Source organism: Phyllobates terribilis, unplaced genomic scaffold (genome assembly GCF_046119375.1).
Source record: "Phyllobates terribilis strain yellow unplaced genomic scaffold, ASM4611937v1 Scaffold_8__6_contigs__length_399053987, whole genome shotgun sequence".
NCBI lineage: Eukaryota > Metazoa > Chordata > Amphibia > Anura > Dendrobatidae > Phyllobates > Phyllobates terribilis.
In genome coordinates this window covers 313,607,022-313,629,128 of record NW_027362768.1, presented here as the reverse complement: position 1 = coordinate 313,629,128, position 22,107 = coordinate 313,607,022, and the positions used below count along the sequence as shown (strand labels likewise).

The following is a 22,107-nucleotide window of genomic DNA, read 5'->3' as shown; positions in this document are numbered from 1 at the left end:
CAACACAAGGAATCCTAGCAAAAATAACCTGTTCACCAGGGTTCAATATTATATTTTTTTCTGCACAGCTTATCGGAAAATCAGAAAACCAACATTTTTTATGGACACATCGGAAAAATGTGCAGAAAAAGTAATCATACCAAAACCCTGGTGCCCAAAGCCCTATCTTACACATATAAAGATTGTTATTATAGGGGCCTGAGACATATTTTGCATTGGGGCAAATTATAAATGTTAAAACAAAACAAAAAAATATATATATATACACAGTGTGTGTTGTCTTTGTCCAACTGCTGATAATTCTCTTCCCTTTGCTGTGTTGCTTCTATCAGGTGTTTTCACTTCTACATTTTGGTTTGCCCTATGACATCTTGGGAAGGGCTATTTATACTCTCCTGGCACATTCAGTCTTTGCTGGCTATATTCCAAGTTAGGTGGATGTTTGGAGTCCCAGCTTTTCAGACTAGGATTATCTTGCTGAAGTTTTATCTATTGCTTCTCCTGCGGTTTGTTTGCATGTTCCTCTTCTCACCACACTTCCCTTTTTCTTCTCATTCAGGGTCTGGGGGCTTTTACGAATACTGAAAGTCTTTTTGGGTTCCTTTTCTTTTCTTCTGTCTTTCTTGCATGACTGTTTGAGTGTGTCTTTAGCCCTGTTTCTCACCCTCTGTCTGTATGCACTACGTTCTGTAGTTGTTTTGAGTTACACTCTGTGTTTAGTTGAGGGTGCAGTTAAGGACACTTAGCGTCAGCCAACATTGAGTGGGGGAACCATTGTGTAATCTTAGGATGCCAACCTCCGCGGTCAGGCAGGAACAAATCAGGGTCAGGTTAGGGATTTGCCTAGTCTGTATATGAACCTGTGGTGTGCAGGTTTAACTTTTTCCCTGGTTTGTTCAACCCCGTGTGAGTGTTAGGGTTCAGCCATATCACTGTTTTCCTGGGACTTATTGGCTAAAGCTGTAGCACCCAGTAATCCAGTACGTGACCATGAGTCCGCTATGGTAACAAAATCATCACATGATGTAAACTGTGAATTTCCTATCACTATACTGGCTAGACAGGAGGATGAGTAAGCATGCCCTGAAACCAATGTTCCTGACCTGGAGGAATCCCAAGACAACACTGGGACTGGCCAGCTCAGAGACTAAACGGTAAAAGGTACTATGGAAAATTCAAGTGTGTTAAATGGTGTTCCCCAGGAGCTGGGAGCAGATAACCATTTTCAGCAATTGGCCAGGCATAATGATCTGTCGTGTCGAGGGACAAAAGTGAAGGGCCCATTTAAAAGAGCATCACCTCAAGGCACAAGAGGCACAATCCAGGGCGCATAATTGGTTGGTTCAAGAGACACAATTTAAGCCTGGGGATCGGGTACTTGTGTTAGTGCCCACAGTGGAGAGTAAGTATCTTACCATTTGGCAAGGGCCCTAGGACGTGGTGGAAAAAGTGGGAGAGGTCAACTATAAGATACACTGACCAAGGAAAAGGAAGCCCTTCCCGATATATTATGGCAACTTACTAAAACCCTGGAAAAAGAGGTAACCACAAGAAACTACTTGCTGGTTGGCTCAGTCAGATGTCAACATTGCAGGAGTCAAAGTTGCAGGAAATTTGTCACCTTCCCAAAAACAGCACTACCAATAATTGGTACCCAAAAATAGAGATCTGGTTCTTGGAGTTACCAGGTCAGAGCATTCCAGAGACTGCATTTCAGGAGCTTAAACTAGCCCCCTGTAGGCACTGTGGCTTGGTAGACAGTGCCCAGCCCAAAGCTTTGGTCATAGGGGGAGGGTATATAGGAAAGCCAGGTAGGACGGGGTTAAAACCTAGCACTAGAGGTTCTCATTACGTGCACCTGGTTAGCTATGACTTGAGCCAGGCCCTGTGTTCATTTGGGGTTCGGTCAGCTATGGAAGCTAAGCAGTCTGTGTGTTGGAGCTGGTGAGTAACCAGCAAATGTGAGCTGTCTGGGAGTTGAACACCTCTCTGTGGTAGTGGAGCTGGAGAGAAGTCAGTGTTGATTTACAGACTGTGTCGGAAATAAATAATGCCCGTGCTGTGGTGTGAGTTCAACCGCATTAATGTACTATGCCTACTGTGACAAAAGGACTGTTTGGTTTATTATACGTTTTGGGCTGAAGAAAAGTTGTTATGTTTTATTTTCTTATGCTTTGGAAAGCATTTTCATTCGGAGTGTGGAGAAATGCAATAAAGCTTATCTTCTTTTGCACCAAAACCTGTGCCTGTGCTAAGTGAGTGCCTGCAATATATACAATAAATGTAAAATTGGGACTGTGTGCTCTAAGCTGATGCTAAGTGGATAGGTGGGAGTCCTGTAACTTGTATATATCTGACATTTATACCATTAAATGACAATATTTTATAAATGTAGAAGATGATAATACCGTGAATTTGTGTTCTAAGGTTGAGTATTAAGAACAGATGAATAAGCCTAACTTACCTTGAGAAAGTAAAGGCTTGGATGTATGTAACAGTTCTGAGACTTTATTTTGCAATAAATGTAACAATTTGTCTCTCATTTTCGATATCAGTACCATCTTCTCATCTACAAATAGAGGAGAAGCCATTATAGTACATATAACAGCATGAAATGGGATGAGGAGCATGCCTGACCCTACTGCCATGAGATTAAAGGCTCATTCAAGCATGAAAACAATCGGCCCGTGTGCAGACCTATGTGTGCCACATGGAGAGCACATAGATCCATTATAACCAATGTGCCAGTGCACCTGGTCAATTTTCCACGCGGACCGATGGTCAGCATGGAAGAAAATTGCAGCATGCACTGCTTTATATGGACCAGAATAATGCATGTAGTTAAAGGTAGCTCCAGGACCCATCCACAATGCGTAAAAATACAGAATACTGTATGGAGGACTATGGGGTGCATTATAGTGTATGAATTATGGGGTGAATTATACTGTATGGAGGACTATGTGGGGCCCATTATACTGTATGGAGGACTATGTGGGGCCCATTATACTGTATGGAGGACTATGGGGTACATTATACTGTATGGAGGACAGTGGGGTGCATTATACTTTATGGAGGACAGTGGGGTGCATTATATGATATAGAGGACTATGGGGTGAATTACAGTACAGACCAAAAGTTTGGACACATCTTCTCATTTAAAGATTTTTCTGTATTTTCATGACTATGAAAATTGTACATTCACACTGAAGGCATCAAAACTATGAATTAACACATGTGGAATTATATACTTAACAAAAAAGTGTGAAACAACTGAAAAGCAAAAGGTGGCTACTTTGAAGAACCCAGAATATAAGATATATTTTCAGTTGTTTCACACTTTTTTGTTAAGTATATAATTCCACATGTGTTAATTCATAGTTTTGATGCCTTCAGTGTGAATGTACAATTTTCAAAGTCTTGAAAATACAGAAAAATCTTTAAATGAGAAGGTGTGTCCAAACTTTTGGTCTGTACTGTATACTGTATGGAGGACTATGGGGAGTGCATTATACTATATGGAGGACTATGGGGAGTGCATTATACTATATGGGGGACTATGGGGAGCATCATAGTATATGGAAGGCTATGTGGGGCTATTATAATATTTAGATGGCTATGTGGGAGCCATTATACAGTGAGGAGTGGTGTGGGGCCATTATACTGTATGTAGGCCCATTACACGGCATGGAGGGCTGTGTGAGGGTCACAGGTGGAGGATCATACTGTGTTGGGGTCTCCATAGTTTTCCATGGGAGTTGAGTGATGAGGTACAGTAAGGATCATCATACTGTGCGTGTGGAGGGTACTGTGGAGGAATTCACTGTGGGTGTTTCTGACAGTGTTTGTGGGCCACATTTGTTGACATCATACTTTATGAGTGCAATGAAAGGGGAATCTAGGGCTCCAGTAGTAGGAAAATTTCTTTGTAAGGGCAGCAAAATTGTGAGATCTGCTATCGATACAAAACATGCAAACAAAGAAATACCATTCTCCTTGCAGCTGGGGAGCTCTCCGTAGGCTTTCTCATCATTCATGTGTAGTAACAGGTAAAATATTGCAATTGCCTGCGAGCCTTTATCATCTATAGACTTTAGGAGAGCCAACTGCTTTCCTGGAGGGTCACTGAGTTGAACTATCTGCAATAGAAACCAGTTTTTCTTAGGGTAAGTAACCTCTTTTTTTTTCTTTGCTTGAAGTTGAGTCTATCTTTGGTGAACCTACGCTCACATATTAGGGAATAACCGCTTCGGGGTTCAGAAACCATGAAGTAGTTAGGCTAAGGTCACATGGCCATATTCTCTCTCATCCAAGAGAATCTGGCTAGTTATGCTAATCACACTCTGATCAGAGTGTGGTCAGAGTGTGGTCAGAGTGTGGTCAGAATGTGATCAGAGTGTGGTCAGAGTGTGGTCAGAGTGTGGTCAGAGTGTGATCCGATTCTCTCGGATGAGGAGAAGATGGAAAAATAAAATGTCTGTATCCTCTCGATTCTGTCAGTCTGTGGAAATCAGACTGCACTCAGATGTCATCCGAGTGCAGCCTGAAGATTTCCACTGACTTGCATGGCCAAGTGCGATCCGATTATAGGATGCAAATCGTGCTGATTTTTTGCTTAGACTGAGTAAAAAATAGAATAACATTGGTCCGAGTGCGATCCAGTGTTTTGTAGGATCGCACCCGGACCGAAAATATGGTCGTCTGCACGAGCCCTTAAAAGAAGCAACGTGTTCATTCTTTCTCCTCTAGGAAGCTGCTGGCTAGTTTTAGTATAGATTACAGAAATAAGGCTCAAAAATTACGGCAAAACTACCAGCAAAGCAGCTTCACGAAAAAGACCACTGGCTTCGCTTAAGAAAACCTTGCCAATTATGCCAACATCTTAAATATGTCATATGCATATATCCTTAGAAGTGTTTTTTTTCCCACAAAATGTTTTGTAGCCTTTTTACCCGACATTGTCAATTTTGGAGTGGATTCCGTCTCAAAGAACTGACAGGTCTTTTTTTTTTTCAGCGACAAGGATTTCAAAACTTTGTTGAAAAAAAAACCCCTCTCAAATCACTTGAGATTTTTCCTTTTAAAGGATTAGGAAGATATTTCAAATCGTGTTTGAAGTTGTTTTTGATGTGGATTTTTTTTTCTTTTTCTATAAAATGTAAATGTAGGTTCATCTGCAAACTCTTCCTTTTCTTCAAAGAAAACAGCAAATTCTAAAATGCGTTATTTTATATAGCGTCAAGTGAAATGGTACTATCCTCTAGATGAGGTCCGATTATGACTTATTTTGGGCCTTCATATTTCTCAGCGCTTTACAGACATTATCGGCACTGTCCCCATTGGGGCTCATAAGCTAAAATCCCTATCTGCATTTCTTTGGAGTGTGGGAGGAAACCGGAGAACCAGGAAGAAACCCACGCAAACACGGGTAGAACATATAGACTCGTTGAAAAATAGTCAAATAAGGCAGCACAGTGGCTCAATGGTTAGCACCTTTGCTTTGCAGCGCTGGGGCCCTGGGTTCAAATCCCACCAAGAACAACATCTGCAAGGAGTTTGTATGTTCTCCCCATGTTTGCTTGGGTGTTCTCCAGTTTCCTCCCACACTCCAAAGACATACTGATAGAGAAATTAGATTGTGAGCCCCAATGGGGACAGTGATAATAAAGTGCTGTTTAATTAATGGTGAGTAAAATAAATAAAATATTCTCTACTGAAATTTATCAACCAAGAAACATTCCACAATTTTTTACAATAATGTAGCCAGTAGGTGGCGATGTTTTAATTACAATCCAATAGTAACCAAATATTTATGCTGATGCTAAAGACCACAGATACATTGTATGAACTCACAGTCTGAGCTTCCTTCTCAGTGTACAAGGAGAATGCCGACATCTTGCAGATGGATACAAAGAGATAACAGAAGGATTGGCTAATGGCTGCATTTGTCTTTAAATTCTCAAAATCTTTGATGAATGCTTTCTGGAAAATATCTAAAGCAAAGGAAATTTCGCTTGAAAATTATCATTTCAAATAAAGATTATTGCTGCAATGTGACATCCTTGAATCCTCTCTAATAAATAAGCACATTAGATAAGTGACAATTTACACACCAGTGCAGAAGCAGTATCGGGCGATTAGCATGACGTACATACCTGTATCTGTCACGGAGCAAAAAGTGACATGAAATAGTTTGCATACTCTACTTAGGTAATGATATGACAAGGGCAGTATAAGACACAAAATAATAATTCATATTGCTTTTGTGGAGTGAAGAGGTAATACTTTGTAAAAATACAGTGAATTATTACATGAATATTAAAGAATTATTCTGTTAAACATATACAGAAATGTTAAAGCACCACTTCAGCTTTTTTTTTTTTTATTATTTCACTGTTGGAGTGGTGCTACTAATCTAAGGTCCCTGACCCTGGTCTTATACTTACCTTTCGCCGTTTTCACCTTCTATCGCCACCGCTCCGGTCAGTCTCCAGCAGTTTGTGACCTGACATATCGCTCCAGTGAGCCGGAGGTCAATTTTCAATGTATGTCTATGGGAGCCTCGTTCTTGCTCTCATATACTTACACTGAGCGCTTGTGACTGTTACGTTTGACTTCCGGACAGTCAGAAATTGCGGCAACAAGAAGGCACTGCGGGTCCAGAGCTGCACCGATAAAAGGTGAAGACGGCGATGGGTAAGTGTAAGGCCGGTTTCACATTTCCATATATAACTGGTACCGGAGATATCCGTGTCCCGTGTGTCCGTGTATATCACACATGTGGCAACCATGTGCCGCATCAGGATCACATGGACCGGCGCCTGGTTATCAGTTAGCGCTGTTCCCAAGTGCCGGGTGCCGAACACTGCCCTCATCATGGTTCCCTGCCAGTGCTGTGATCAGCACCAGCAGGGACAATGCTGAGGGTAGTAGTGTCTGCTCCCGCAGTGTCTCTATGTAAAAATAAGATTAAAATAATAAAATCCATATACTCACCTGTCCGGAGATGTCCCCCACTGTAATCCATGCGACTGCTCAGCAGAGGAGCCGGGGAGAATGACTCCTGCAGCAAGCGGCTCTGGAGCTGAGCTTAGGAGTGGTGTCCTGTCACTCACTGAGCACAGCTACAGGGCCGCTTGCTACAGGAGTCATTCTCCCTGGCTCCTCTGCTGATTGGTCACATGGATTACAGCTGGGGACACTCAGGTGAGTATATGGATTTTATTATTTAATCTTATTCTTACACAGGGACATTGCAAAATCAGACACTACTACCCTCATCATTGTCCCTGCTGGTGCTGATCGCAGCGTCTTCAGGGAACCATGATGAGGGCAGTGTTCACCACCGTAGATACTATGATTCAGAGTTACACAATTTTACCTTGCTCCTCCTGGGTGTGGACAGGAAGTGATAACTTCGCAGAGCTCATTGTAACTTCTGCAAAATAGAGAACACATCACAGATTAGGTAAGTCTATGCAAAACATTTGAGAGATAAGAGGTGATTAACTTCAGTTAGATGGGTTAATCCATGAGTTTCCAGTTTTATATGAAAAATATATCGCCATATACCATACAGGGTTATAAAGGGTGCATCACAGCCAAAGGGGACACCAGTGGTCTGGTAGCTTAGCACACAATGGCAAACGACTGATCTCACACTATGGAAAATCAGCCTCACAGAACACAACTGTATCCTAATTGGATAGTGTTGCCAAATTGCCAAAAAGTCAGGAGGAGGACCAGGGTGCGGAAGTGGAAGACAAGGTGGTGGATTATATAGTAACTGACCCAACCTGGCAGGGGGACATACAGAGCGAGGACAGCAACACACAGGGGGAGGGAGGCGTAGCACCACAACAGGCAAAAACATGCAGTGTGCTGGCCGCAGACAGAAGACGGGCAACCGTTCCCCGTAACATCAACACGACGGAAGTTGCCAGTACAACTGTTAGGTCTTCCCGAGTCTGGTTGTTTTTTAAAAACCCTGCCGATAACCCCAAAAAAGCAATTTGCACCACCTGCCAGGCCAGCATCAGCAGGGGTAGCAAAACTAACAGCCTGACCACCACCAGCATCATCAGGCACATGGCAGCAAAGCACCGGACTAAGTGGGCCGAACCCCAGGGTCCAGGAACAGTGTCTGCAGGTGACATCATTGCTTCTTCCGCTGTTGTGCGTGCACGCCAATCCCCTGTCCATGGCACATGCGAAGATGCCTCCTGCCTTGCACCTGTCATTGCACACTCTCAACTAGCATCATCAGCAAGCATGTCCACGTCCTTGTTCCAGCGCAGCCTTCAGTTGTCCCTACCCCAGTCCTTGGAACGCAAGCGCAAATACGCAGCCAACGCCCCACAGGCCACACTACTAAATTCACACATTTCGCGATTGCAAAATGTTGCCTTTTGGGCTCGAGGAGACAGAAGCTTTCCGCAACCTGATGGCGGCGGCCATCCCTCGGTACTCAGTCCCCAGCCACCACTATTTCTCCCGGTGTGCCGTCTCCGCATTACACAAGCACGTGTCCCACAACATAATCCGTGCCCTCAACAATGCAGTTACTGGGAAAGTCCACCTAACCACGGACACGTGGACAACTGCTTGTGGGTAGAGATGGTAGATCTTGCTGACGGGACACTGGGTTAACATAGTGGAAACAGGGACCCAGTCGGACCTTGGGACGGAACACATCCTCCCGATGCCGAGGATTGTGGGCCCTTGGTCAATCAGGGTTGCCCCCACATTCTACAGCTCCTGCACCTCATCCTCTTCAACCTCTGTCTCCGAAATAACCACATCAGTCACAAGCTGTCTCAGCCAAGCGGCAACAGGCTGTGCTGAAGCTAATATGCTTACGTGACAAACCGCACACTGCTGAAGAGTTGTGGACAGCTCTGAAAGAGCAGGCAGATCTGTGGCTGACACCACTGAACCTACAGCCATGCATGGTCGTGTGTGACAATGGCCGGAACCTGGTGGCGGCTCTGAGGCGAGGCGAGCTCACACACATACCATGCCTGGTCCATGTGCTTAACCTCGTGGTTCAGCGGTTTCTCAAAACCTACCCGGATCTGCCGCATCTGCCTGTTAAAGTACGCCGCCTGTGTGCCCATTTTAGAAAGGCAGCTACAGATTCCGCCGCCCTTGCCGTGTTTCAGCAGCTTTTGCAGCTTCTGGCTCACAGACTGGTGTGTGATGTCCCCACATGTTGGAACTCTACATTGCAGATGTTGTGAAGAATTTGTGAGCAGAAGAGGGCAGTTGTTGACTACCAGCTTCAACAAGGCCGTCGGTATTCAGTTCAGACTCCACACATAAGACCTCAGGAGTGGACATGGATGTCACACATATGTACCATCCTCCAAAACTTTGAGGACTACACCAAGATGGTGAGCTGCAATGATGCTCTCTATCTTCTGAAACGCTCTCTGCTCACAGTTAAAGAGGATGCATTGCAGGTGGAGCATGATGAGATGGAGCAAGGAACCATACAGGGTGATGACACACAGCCCAGCCTCATCTCATCCCAACGTGGATTGGGTGACAATGAGGAAGAGGAGGAGGAAGAACAGGAGCTAGTTTCATGCGCTATCGACGGTACTACCTGCACAACTGTCATACCGTCTGTTCAGCGTGGATGGCCTGAGGACAATAAAGCGGAGGAGGAGGATGATGAGGAGGAGAGCATGGTCAGTCGTCATCTTGGTGAGGACATGGAAGTCTTGCCTGTTAGTGTTAGAATCTATATTGTTTTACTATCGGCCATCTTGTAGTGGTTTGCTGGCTTCTAGTCTTTTCCTCTGGTGCTGGGTTTCTTCGTCATGTGATCTCTGCACTCTTTATTACCCAGCACCTGGCCCCCATTCCCTGCTGGACATCAGAGTTTTTTCACTCGTGCTCTGGCTAAGTAGCCTGGTTTAGTTCTTCTTGCTTTTGACTATTGTTATCCTGGGACTTCTTGTTCCACCAGTTTTGTTTCCTTTAATTTTCATTTCTGCAACTAACTTTTCTATTAGGAAGTCTCCTGCTTTTGCTCCCAGTCTTTAGATCTTTTAGGGACCCCTTTCCCTTTCCTACAAGTCTTCGTTTGAGTTCAGTGCAGGAGTTTCGGTGGGGCTATTCATAAGGAATATGTTACCCTCCTGTTTGTTTTTTCCATCTTGTGTTTTGCAGTCACGTGACCATGTGCCTTTATATTCCAGCTCCGCCCTTCTGGCTGTGCTGGACTTCAGTGTTTGACTGTTTCTCTAGCCAGGTGCTTCGGTGCCTTTCTCTGTCAGTTCGCTTGGTCCTTCTGGGAACTTTAGTACCTTTTGTCAATTTGTCTTTTTGTGTTCTGCAACAACTTCTCTGTTTAGGAGGTGTCCCATTTTTGTTCCAGTCCTTAGTTCTTTTAGAGACCCCTCCCTTAATGCTATAGATCTTCGTTTAGACTAGTCGAGGACTAAGGCGGGTCTGTTGACTAGGAACAGGCAGCCCGCTACATTGTAGGGATTCAGCTTAGTCTTACTGTAGGGACAGCTTTCCCCTATCTTTCCTTAGTTCATGTTGCAGATCATAACAGTAAGTCCAGCCCAAAAACTAAAAGGAAAGAAATTCGGGGATCAGTATGGTTTCCATCCAGGATTTGGCTCAACACCTGCAGGGATTGTCTCTGGAGGTTGCCGAGCTTCAGCAACACGTGATTAGCTGTTCTGGAGTGCATTTTGTCGAACCCAAGGTAGAACTGCCTGATGTTTTTTATGGTAAACAGCAAGATTTTTTTTCCTTTAAAAATGCTTGTTTGCTATATTTTCATTTGAGACCAAGGTCCTCTGGCAATGAATCACAGCGCATTGGTTTTATTATGTCACTTTTGCGCAATGAACCAAAGGGGTGGGCCTTTTCTCTCCAACCTAATGATCCGTGTTTAAGGTCTGTTGAAGAATTTTTTTTCCTGATATGGGGCTATTATATGACGATCCTGATCGAATCTCATCTGCTGAAGCAGAACTCAGGCGTTTGAATCAGGGGTCAGGTGATGTTAAAAATTATTGCACAGACTTCAGGAGATGGGCCTCAGAAGTTAAATGGAATGATCCTGCGCTGAGATGTTTATTTCTTGCTGGTCTGAGTGAAAGGGTTAAGGATCTGCTAATTGCATTCCCTGCACCTGAGACTCTGCAGGATGCCATGCAGTTAGCTGTTCGTGTGGACAGGAGGCTGAGGTGCAGGCTTAATGAGGTAAAGACTCTTGTAATGTCAGTTCCTAGTCCCCAGAAAATCTGCTCTGACGGCGGAGAACCAATGGAGGTTGGGGCGAAGTCGCTCTCCTCTCAGGAAAGAGATCGGAGGTTCGCCGAGGGATTGTGTATTTATTGTGGTAAAGCTGACCATTTGATTAAGTATTGCGAGCGTCGTTTAAGTAAAGAAAAAAAAAAGGTCAGTTACGCCTGTATAGCTTGTTTATGCTGTGCAGGAGTATTTCTTTCTGGGAGTACTACTTTGCAGGGAGATTTGATTGAATTTCAGGTATTTGTGGATTGTGGTTCAACACTTAATGTGATTGATAAAGGGTTTTTGGAAAATCTTAAATTGAAATCCAAACCTTTGTCATCACCTATTTCTGTGGTTGCAATTGATAACACTCCCTTGAAATGTATTACTCACAAGGTTGCTGCATTTCCCCTCACTATCAATGGAGTTCACCAAGAAATTTTGGACTTGGTTGTTTTAGATAATTTACCCTCTCCGGTCGTTCTAGGATTGCCTTGGTTTAAACTGCACAATCCTATACTGGACTGGTCTACTAATATGATTAAGTTTTGGAGTCCGAAGTGCTATGATAAATGTTGTAATGGTCGAATTGCGGCTGTGGAAAAAGGGGTATTACCTGTACCTATTCAAGATTTTTGGAGGGTTTTTTCGGAGGATACGTCGCAAGTTTTACCTCCTCATAGGGATTATGATTGCGCCATTGAGTTTGTTCCGGGAGCTACTCTTCCCAAGAGTCGCTTGTTTAATCTGACTATCCCTGAAAGAAAGGCCTTGGAGGAATACATACAGACTAGCCTGGCTGCTGGTCACATTAGACCTTCTAAGTCTCCTGTGGCAGTTGGATTTTTCTTTGTTAAAAAAAAGGACGGGGGTTTACGTCCATGTCTGGATTTTCGTGAAATTAATAAGATTACACAATTCCTACCCATTGCCATTAATTCCTGACTTGTTTAACCAGTTTGTGGGGGCCAAGTGGTTCTCTAAAATTGATCTCCGGGTGGCATACAATTTGTTACGAGTGAAGGAGGGTGATGAATGGAAAACTGCTTTTAACACTCCGGTAGGTCATTTTGAGAATCTGGTGATGCCTTTTGGTCTTACCAATGCTCCTGCATTTTTTTCAGAACCTTATTAATGACATCCTGAGACCTTTGATTTACTCACCAGATCTAGAGTCCCATTGGCGGAGTGTACGTGAAGTTTTGCAATTATTGAGTGATAATTCACTCTTTGCTAAGCTAGAGAAATGTGAGTTCGCTGTGCAGAAAATTAGTTTTTTGGGCTACATTGTCTCCAGCGAGGGCTTTGAGATGGACCCTGTGAAGGTTCAGGCTGTGCAGGAATGGCCTAGGCCTATTGGTTTGAAATCTATACAGAGATTTTGGGGTTTTGCCAATTATTACAGGAAATTCATTAAGAATTTTTCTGTAATTGTTAAACCTCTAACCGATCTCACCAGGAAAGGTGCGAATACGGTACAGTGGACTACTGAGGCCACTGAAGCGTTTGAGTATCTCAAAGAGAGGTTCAGTTCTGCCCCTATCCTTATGCAGCCTGATGAGACCAAGCCTTTTTTGGTCGAGGTCGATGCTTCATCGATGAGGGTCGGAGCAGTTTTAGCTCAGGAGAACAAGGCTGGAGTACATCCTTGTGCCTTCTTTTCGAAAAAAATTTCAGAAACCGAAATGAATTATGATGTTGGAAATTGGGAGTTGTTGGCTATTAAACTTGCGTTTGAACAATGGCGTCATTTTTTAGAGGGCGCTAGATTTCCTATTCAGGTTTTCACAGATCATAAGAATTTGATCTATCTGGATGCTGCCAAGCGCTTGAATGCCCGTCAAGCTAGGTGGGCACTTTTTTTCTCTCGGTTTAATTTTTCTGTTACCTATATCCCTGGTACTAAGAATGTTGAAGCCGATGCTTTATCTCGCAGCTTCTCTCCTACGGTCGGTGCCGAGGAGGAGGAGAGCATTTTACAGAAAGGAGTTGTGGTAGCGGCATTGGACTCCGTTCTGGAGAATGGGATTCTGAAAGCTCAAGATGATGTTCCATCTAGCACTCCCTATGGGAGGTTGTTCGTGCTTAGAGCCTTTAGGGGAGATTTGTTTGTGGAGTGTCATGAGTCTCGGTCTGCAGGTCATCCATGAATTTCGGAGACTAAGAGACTTATCAGTCCCAGTTTTTGGTGGCGTGGATGGCAGAAGGAAGTCATCAAACGGGTGCGTCAGTGTACTGTGTGTGCTAGGTCAAAGGCTTCACATACTCCTGCTGCGGGGTTGATTTGCCCTCTGGAGGTTCCTAGTGCGCCTTGGACGCATCTCACAATGGATTTTATTACTGATCTTCCTGTGTCCGAGGGTTTTATTGTCATCTGGGTGGTCGTGGACCGTTTTATTAAGATGTGTCATTTGGTTCCATTCATTATGTTGCCCTGCACCAAGACACTCGCTAAGGCGTTTGTTAAGGAGATTGTCAAGCTCCATGGCGTTCCCACGGATATTGTTTCTGATAGAGGACCTCAGCTTGTGGCTCGCTTTTGGCGTGCTTTTTATGACAGGTTGGGAGTCCATTTGTCATTATCATCCTGAGTCTAATGGACAAACTGAAAGAAAGAACCAGGATGTTGAACAGTTTTTGCGTTGTTTCGTGGCGGACAATCAAGAGGTGTGGTCTGAGTTTCTGCCTCTCGCAGAATTTGCTCTTAACAATCAAACATCCTCCTTTGCTGGGTGTTCTCCTTTTTTTGTTGTACTGGGAGACATCCGTCTTTTGGTTCGTTCTCCAAATTGGGGTCGGCGGTGCCGGAGGAGGAGAATTTTTCCCGTGATTTGGAGAGAGTTTGGACTAATGTACGGTGCAACCTTCAAGAGGCTAACAAGAAGTCCAAGAAGTATTTTGACAGGAAACGTTAGGAGGTTTTTGTTTACTGTAGGTGACATGGTTTGGTTGTCCTCGAAGAACCTGCGGTTGAGGATTCCCTCTAAAAAACTGGGTCCTAAGTTTGTGGGCCCATTTAAAGTGCTTCAATTTGTTAACCCGTCTGCTGTTAGGTTGGATGTCCCTACTTCCTGGAAGATTAATCCTGTGTTTCATGTTTCCTTGTTGAAAAAGGCTGATGTATCTGATAGTCACAGTTCCTCCTGTGGTGGAAGACGGCGAATATGAAATTTCTCATATCTTGAATTCTAGATGGCATAGAGGGAGATTACAGTATCTTGTCTCCTGGAAGGGTTGTGGTCCTGAAGACAACTCCTGGGTAAGGACGGATGATGTCTCTGCTCCTAGGCTTGTTAAAGCTTTCCACAGGAGGTTTCCGGATAGGCCTGGGCCTGGAGGATCCGGAGGATCCTCATAAAAGAGGGGGTACTGTTAGAACCCTCCTGTTTGTTTTTTCCATCTTGTGGTTTGCGGTCACGTGACCATCTGCCTTTATATTCCAGCTCCGCCCTTCTGGCTGTGCTGGACTTCAGTGTTTGACTGTTTCTCTAGCCAGGTGCTTCGGTGCCTTTCTCTGTCAGTTCGCTTGGTCCTTCTGGGACCTTTAGAACCTTTTGTCAGTTTGTCTTTTTGTGTTCTGCAATAACTTCTCTATTTAGGAGGTGTCCCATTTTTGTCCCAGTCCTTAGTTCTTTTAGGGACCACTCCCTTAATCCTATAGGTCTTCGTTCAGACTAGCCGAGGACTAAGGTGGGTCTGTTCGCTAGGAACAGGCAGCCCACTACATCGTAGGGATTCAGCTTAGTCTTACTTGTAGGGACAGCTTTCCCCTATCTTTTCTTAGTACATGTTGTAGATCATAACAGAATAGGGCACCCACCCCAGCGTAGGGTAAAGCGGAGTCTCAGTGCAGGGACAACTTTTCCCTCCTATTCCTTAGTTCTAAGTTGCAGAACATAACAGTATGTCCAGCCGCGTTTAAAAAAAAAGAAAAAAAAAAATGGTTTTTTTTTCTTCTCTCCTCTTCTTGGATTTTCTTCAGTATGTGTACCATCCAGGAGCTTGCTCAATGCTTGAAAGGGCTGACTGTGGAGGTTGCCAATCTTCAGCAGTAAGTGAGTAAATATCCTGCAGAACGCTATGAAGAACCTAAGATAGGATTACCTGAGTGTTTCCCAGGGAAACGACAGGATTTTTTTAAATTTAAAAATGCTTGTTTGTTGTATTTTTGGCTCAGACCTAGATCTTCTGGTAGTGAACTACAGCGTGTAGGAATTATTATGTCTCTATTGCGTAAGGAACCTCAAATCTGGGCGTTTTCCCTGTCTCCTGATGATCATTGTCTGAGGTCTGTGGAGGCATTTTTTGATGCCATGGGTTTGCTATATGACGATCCTGATCGGGTTACATCAGTTGAGGCAGAGCTCAAACGTCTCAAACAGGGTTCTCTTGATGCTGAGAGTTATTGCACCCTGTTCAGACAATGGTCTGCAGAGGTCAGGTGGAATGACCCTGCACTCAAGTTTCAGTTTCTGGCAGCCTTGAATGAAAGGGTTAAAGATTTGCTCATTGCATTCCCTGCACCTGATACTCTGCAAGTTGCAGTTAGCTATCCGTGTGGATAGAAGATTGAGGGCTTGACGGAATTAGGAGAAGTTTCCTGTGCTGTTGGATTCTGTTTCTCACGATATTCCTGCCGACACTGGGGAACCTATGCAGGTCGGGGCAATGTCATCCCGTTCCAGGGAGAGGGACAGGAGGTTCTCTGAGGGACTTTGCTTGTATTGCGGTAAGGCTGATCATTTTTTAAAGCAATGTGAGGTTCGCTTAAGGATAGAAAAAAAAATGGTCAGTAGAAATAACACTCCCGTTCGCATTGCATTTTTTTTTACGTTTTGCTGGGGTGCTTTTTCCTGGTAATACCACCTGTCAGGGGTCAGAGTCGTTTGATTGAGTTTCAGGTTATGGTGGATTGTGGTTCTGCACTTAATTTGATTGATCAACAATTTCTTGAAAAGTATAAGTTTGATTCTGAACCTTTGTCGTCTCCTTTTCCTGTGTGATTGATAAAAATCCCCTGGAGCATGGGACCATTCTTCGAAAGGCCACTGGGTTTCCGCTTACTATAAATATGGAACATCAGGAGCAGATTTACTTATTTGTACTTGTTAAATTGCCTTCCTCGGTCGTCCTGGGGTTGTCCTGGTTAACAGTGCATAATCCTTTGCTGGACTGGTTGTTTGGTTCCATAAGATCCTGGGGTCAGGTGTTTTATGGTAAGTGTTGTAATGTTCACATTGCGGCTGTTGTGAAGGGGGAGTTTCAGGATTTGGAAGGTTTTTTCAGAGGTGGAGTCGAAAGCTTTACCACCTCATAGAGATTACGATTGCACTATTGACTTCGTCCCTTATGCTAAGCTCCCTAAGAGCCGGTTGTTTAATCTGACAATTCCCGAAAGGGAGGCTTTGAAGGAGTACCTTCAGACTAGTTTAGCTGCAGGTCACATAAGACCCTCTACGTCTCCTGTGGCGGTTGGGTTCTTTTTTGTCAAAAAGAAGGATGGGGGTCTTAGGCCATGACTGGATTTTCGGGAGATTAATAAGATTACTGTGCGCAATCCTTACCCGTTACCACTTATTCCGGATTTGTTTAACCAATTGACTGGAGCTAAATGGTTTTCTTAGATTGACCTTCGTGGGGCATATAATTTGCTGCGGGTGAAGGACGGAGATGAATGGAAGACAGCTTTTAACACCCCGGAAGGACATTTTGAGTGTTTGGTGATGCCTTTTAGGCCTATTAACGCCCCTGCATTTTTTCAAAATTTCATCAATTACATTCTGAGACCCTTGATCGGTTGGAGTGTTATTGTTTTTCTGGATGACATTTTGATTTATTCATTGGATATTGAGTCTCATTGGCAGACAGTCTGCAAAGTTCTTCAGATACTGAGAGATAACACACTCTTTGCTAAATTGGAGAAGTGTCAGTTTGCTGTCCAGAAAATTAGTTTTTTTGGTTACTTTGTCTCTTGTGATGGTTTTGAGATGGACCCGGTGAAAGTTCAGGCTGTGCTGGAGTGGCCGAGGCCTGAGGGTTTGAAGTCCGTACAGAGGTTTTCTGGGTTTGCCAATTATTACAGGAAATTCATAAAGAATTTCTTTGTCATCGCTAAACCCATCACTGATCTCACCAAGAAGGGTGCTAATACAGTCCAATGGTCCACTGAGGCTATTGAAGCTTTTGAGTATCTCAAGGAGAGGTTCAGCTCTGCTCCTGTTCTTATCCGGACAGATGAGACCAAGCCATTTTTGGTTGAGGTGGATGCCTCATCTATAGGCATAGAGGCAGTTCTGTCCCAGGAGGGTGAGGATGGGGTGCATCCCTGTGCTTTCTTTTCAAAAAATTTTTCTAAGACAGAGCTCAACTATGATGTTGGGAATCGTGAGTTGTTGGTATTAAACTCGCGTTCGAGCATTGGTGACATTTTTTGGAGGGGGCTCGACATCCTATACAGGTTTTCACTGATCATAAGAATTTGATTCATCTGGAAGCAGCTAGACGTTTGAATGTCCGTCAGGCTAGGTGGGCACTGTTTTTTGCCCGGTTCAATTTTTCCGTAACCTTTGTCCCGGGGACAAAGAATGTTAAGGCTGACGCTTTGTCTCGTAGTTTCTCTCCAGCGGTGAATGCTGAGAGGGAGGAGTGTATTTTGCAGAGAGGGGTGCTGGTGGCAGCATTGGATTCTGAGTTGGAGAATAGCATCCTGGAAGCTCACAGTGCGGCACCAACTAACACTCCGTGTGGTAAATTGTTTGTGCCTAGAGCCTTGAGGAGAGCGTTGTTTGTTGAATGTCATGAGTCTCGGTTGGCGGGTCACCCAGGGATTTCGGAAACTAGGAAGTCTATTGTTTGGAGTTTCTGGTGGCCAGGGTGGCAAAGGGAAGTCATTTAGTGGGTGCTTCAGTGTTCTGTGTGCGCTAGGTCGAAGGCCTCTCACGCTCCGGTTGCGGGGTTGCTATGCCCCTTGGAAGTTCCTAGTTCGCCATGGACGCACCTTGCCATGGATTTTATCACCGATCTGCCTTTATCTGAGGGATTTTCTGCCATCTGGGTTGTTGTGGACCGGTTTAGTAAAATGTGTCATCTGGTTCCGTTCAACAAGTTACCTTGCGCTAAGACTCTTGCTAAGGCTTTTTTGAAGGAGATTGTCAGGCTCCATGGTGTTCCCACGGACATTGTTTCTGATAGAGGACCACAGTTTGTAGCTCGCTTTTGGCATGCTTTTTGTGACAGATTGAAAATTCATTTGTCATTCTCATTGGGGTATCACCCAGAGTCCAATGGACAGACTGAAAGGAAGAACCAGGATGTCGAGCAGTTTTTGAGATGTTTTGCGGCAGATAATCAGGAAATGTGGTCAGAATTTCTACCACTTGCGGACTTTGCCCCTAATAATCATACTTCTTCCTCGGCTGGTTGTTCTCCTTTTTTTTGTTGTACTGGCAGGTATCCATCTTTTGGTCCATTTTCCAAAGTTGGGGCTGCTATACCGGAGGAGGACAATTTTTCTGGTGATTTGGAGAGGATTTGGACCAGTGTACGCCTGAACCTTAAAGAGGCTAACAGGAGATCAAAAAGGTATTTTGACAAAAAAGAAAGGAGTCCTTGTTTGCTGTTGGGGATATGGTTTGGTTGTCCTCTAGGAATCTTCGTTTGAAAATTCCTTCTAAAAAACTGGGGCCTAAATTTGTGGGTCCTTTCAAAGTGGTTCAGATTGTCAACTCGGCAGCTGTGAGGTTGGGCATTCCCTTGTTCCCAACTGTTCCACTTGTTGATGAGGACGGTGAATTTGAAATTTCTCGCAATTTGGATTCCAGGTGACATAGAGGAAGATTACAGTATCTTGTGTCCTGGAGAGGTTTCGGCCCCGAGGATAATTCCTGGGTGAAGGCCGAGGACGTCTCGGCCTCATGGCAAATTAAGGCTTTTCACAGGAGATTTCCTGGTAAGGCTCAGCCTAGAGGATCCGGAGGATCCTCGTAAAAGGGGAGGTACTGTTAGAATCTATGTTGTTTTACTATCGGCCATCTTGTTGTGGTTTGCTGGCTTCTAGTCTTTTCCTCTGGTGCTGAGTTTTTTGGTCACGTGATCTCTGAACTCTTTATTTCCCAGCACCTGGCCCCCATTCCCTGCTGGACATGTGCTTTTTTCGCTCGTGTTCTGGCTAAGTAGCCCGGTTTAGTTCTTCTTGCTTTTGAATATTGTTATCCTGGGACTTCTTGTTCCACCAGTTTTGTTTCCTTTAATTTTCATTTCTGCAACTGACTTTTCTGTTAGGAGGTCTCCTGCTTTTGCTCCCAGTCCTTAGATGTTTTAGGGACCCCTTTCCCTTTCCTACAGGTCTTTGTTTGTGTTTAGTGCAGGAGTTTCGGTGGGGCTATTCATAAGGAATAGGGCACCCACCCCAGCGTAGGGTAAAGCTGAGTCTCAGTGCAGGGACAGCTTTTCCCTCCTATTCCTTAGTTCTAAGTTGCAGAACATAACAGTTAGCAGTCTGGCACACATGGCTGAATTTATGTTACGCTGCTTTTCCCGTGACCCTCGCATTGTCCAAATTTTGGGTGACAGTCATTACTGGCTGGTGACACTTCTAGACCCACGCTACAAGGAGAACTTTATATCTCTTATTCCTGAGGTGGACAGGTCTACTAAATTGGGGCAGTACCAGAAGGCCCTTGTTGTGAAATTATTAAAAAAATTCCCATCTGAAAACGCTGGCGGCAGAGGTCATAGTTCGTTGGACAACCAAGGAGTACAGGCGAGAGAGACACAAATGCAATCCAGCAGAGTCAGGGGAACACTGTCAAAGTTCTGGGACAGTTTTCTCAGACCCTACTATCACACAGGCCCTGAGGCGTGGGGTATTCTTCCAAGGAAGGAAAAGTTTCAGAAGATAGTGAGGGAATACCTTGCCGACCATACCAACGTCCTCCGTGATTCCTCTGTGCCTTTATAATTATTGGGTATTCAAGCTGGACACGTGGCATGAACTGGCTCTCTACGCCTTGGAGGTCCTGACCTGCCCTTCCGCTAGCGTTTTGTCAGAGTGGGTTTTTAGTGCCGCTGGTGGAATTATAACCCATAGGCGCATCCGCCTGTCAACTGAAAATGCTGACAGGCTGACTCTTATAAAAATGAACAAGGGCTGGATTTGGCCAGACTTCTCAACACCACTGAATGATAGCAGCGTAACATAAACTCAAATACAATGTCTTTTTTTTTGGAGGTCTAACTCTATTCCCATGCACCTCTGTCTTCACACCCAGACATGGGTATACACTTCCTTATTTTGTCTATTTGCTCTTGTCCTCCTCCTCTGCATCCTCATCCTCCACCACCATATCACCACCATATGTACCATATCAACATATCTACAGTACGTCTCTTGCAAGGGGCATTGGAGTTCCTCCAAATTTTTGTCATCTGTTGCTTCACTGCATAGGTAAACAGTATGGGAGACACACTTCCTAATAATTTGAGCATTTTTTGTAGGAGACCCTCCGACCTCTACATCTCTTGAAAGGGGCATTGGAATTCCTCCAAATTTTTGGCAGCCGTTGCAGTCACTGTATACGCAATAACAGTATAGGAGACCCACTCGTTAATAATGGGAACAACAAAGCATAGCCGGCTGATGGCTCTCTAACAATAGTGAGGGCAGACTGCAGGCCCTTTTAGAATACTAAAAGCCGCCTGATGGCCCTATAAAAATAGGCTTTGTGACTTTCAGAGTCAGAGGGATCATCTTTATTTTCATTTACACATCGAAACATGAGAAGCAATGGAATGAAACTGAAAGGGATAAAATACAGATTAGATATTAGAAAAAACTTTTTGACAGTGCGGGTGATCAATGAGTGGAACAGGCGGCCACGAGAGGTGGTGAGTTCTCCTTCAATGGAAGTCTTCAATCAGAAGCTGGACAGACATCTGTCTGAGATGGTTTAGTGAATCCAGCATGGAGTAGGGGGTTGGACACGATGACCCTGGAGGTCCCTTCCAACTCTATCTATCTATCTATCTCCATCTATATAGATCACTATCCCTCTATCCATCTAACCCTCTATCTATCCCTCAATCTATCCCTCTATGTCTATATCTATCTATCTGTCCTTCTATATCTATCTGTATCGATCCATCTGTTTTTCTATCTATCCACATATACATTGCAAATAAATGCATCCATAGAGTGACTATTCTACATAGATTTACACACTGGCTGATTGTTGCCAATTCTGACATTTTACTTTTCTTCTAATGCAACTTGAAACATTCAGCTTAGTTAACGTAATTTCAGGAAGTTATGGGAGGCTGATGGAAAGTGTGTACTTCCTTAAAATTCCAACTAACAGCAAAATACACTGTAAATATTTACGTTATCATGTTACATTTCATAAAATGCATCAATTTACCTGACCAGTCACATAGAAATAGGTATAAAGTGCCTTCATCTCTGGAATTTATTGTAGCACCTACCTGTGAGCAGGAGAGAAGTCTTGATATGAAGAATTTTCTGCTCAGTGTTTGTCTGCCTGCATCTTCCGGCTCCAGCGTCTTACTCACTGCTCCAGTAATGTCACATTATAGGAAGCATGCAGAGTGACTCCAAGCTAGACCAACCGGCTCTGCAGCTGTCCGCGAGCGGTCATAATAAATTATAAAACTTTATTATTGTGGAAAAGGAAATAACACTCAGTATAAATACAGCACTTGTATGGAATCCACCCAAAAAATCTGATCAGTGCTGAAGGCATCCTCAGATGGGACCCTCAATAATCATTATCAGATTTTGACCTAGTTCAACAAAGATAATAAACACTTCATACAATAAAGAAATGCAAAAATTGG

General features: G+C 44.1%; 1 protein-coding gene across 1 annotated transcript in view; it reads right to left on the bottom strand.

Moving 5' to 3' along the window:
* TMEM40 (transmembrane protein 40) overlaps positions 1–21,881 on the bottom strand; it is a 43,753-nt gene extending 21,872 nt beyond the window's left edge. Inside the window, exons 1-5 of the mRNA XM_073642745.1 lie at positions 21,736–21,881; positions 7,379–7,435; positions 5,851–5,990; positions 3,986–4,136; positions 2,465–2,569 (exon numbers count right to left, since the gene is read on the bottom strand). Of these exons, the coding sequence (XP_073498846.1) occupies positions 2,465–2,569; positions 3,986–4,136; positions 5,851–5,990; positions 7,379–7,427 (445 nt within the window). The 5' untranslated portion in view covers positions 7,428–7,435; positions 21,736–21,881. The remainder of the gene's footprint in view (positions 1–2,464; positions 2,570–3,985; positions 4,137–5,850; positions 5,991–7,378; positions 7,436–21,735) is intronic.
* Between the last annotated feature and the right edge of the window lie 226 nt (positions 21,882–22,107).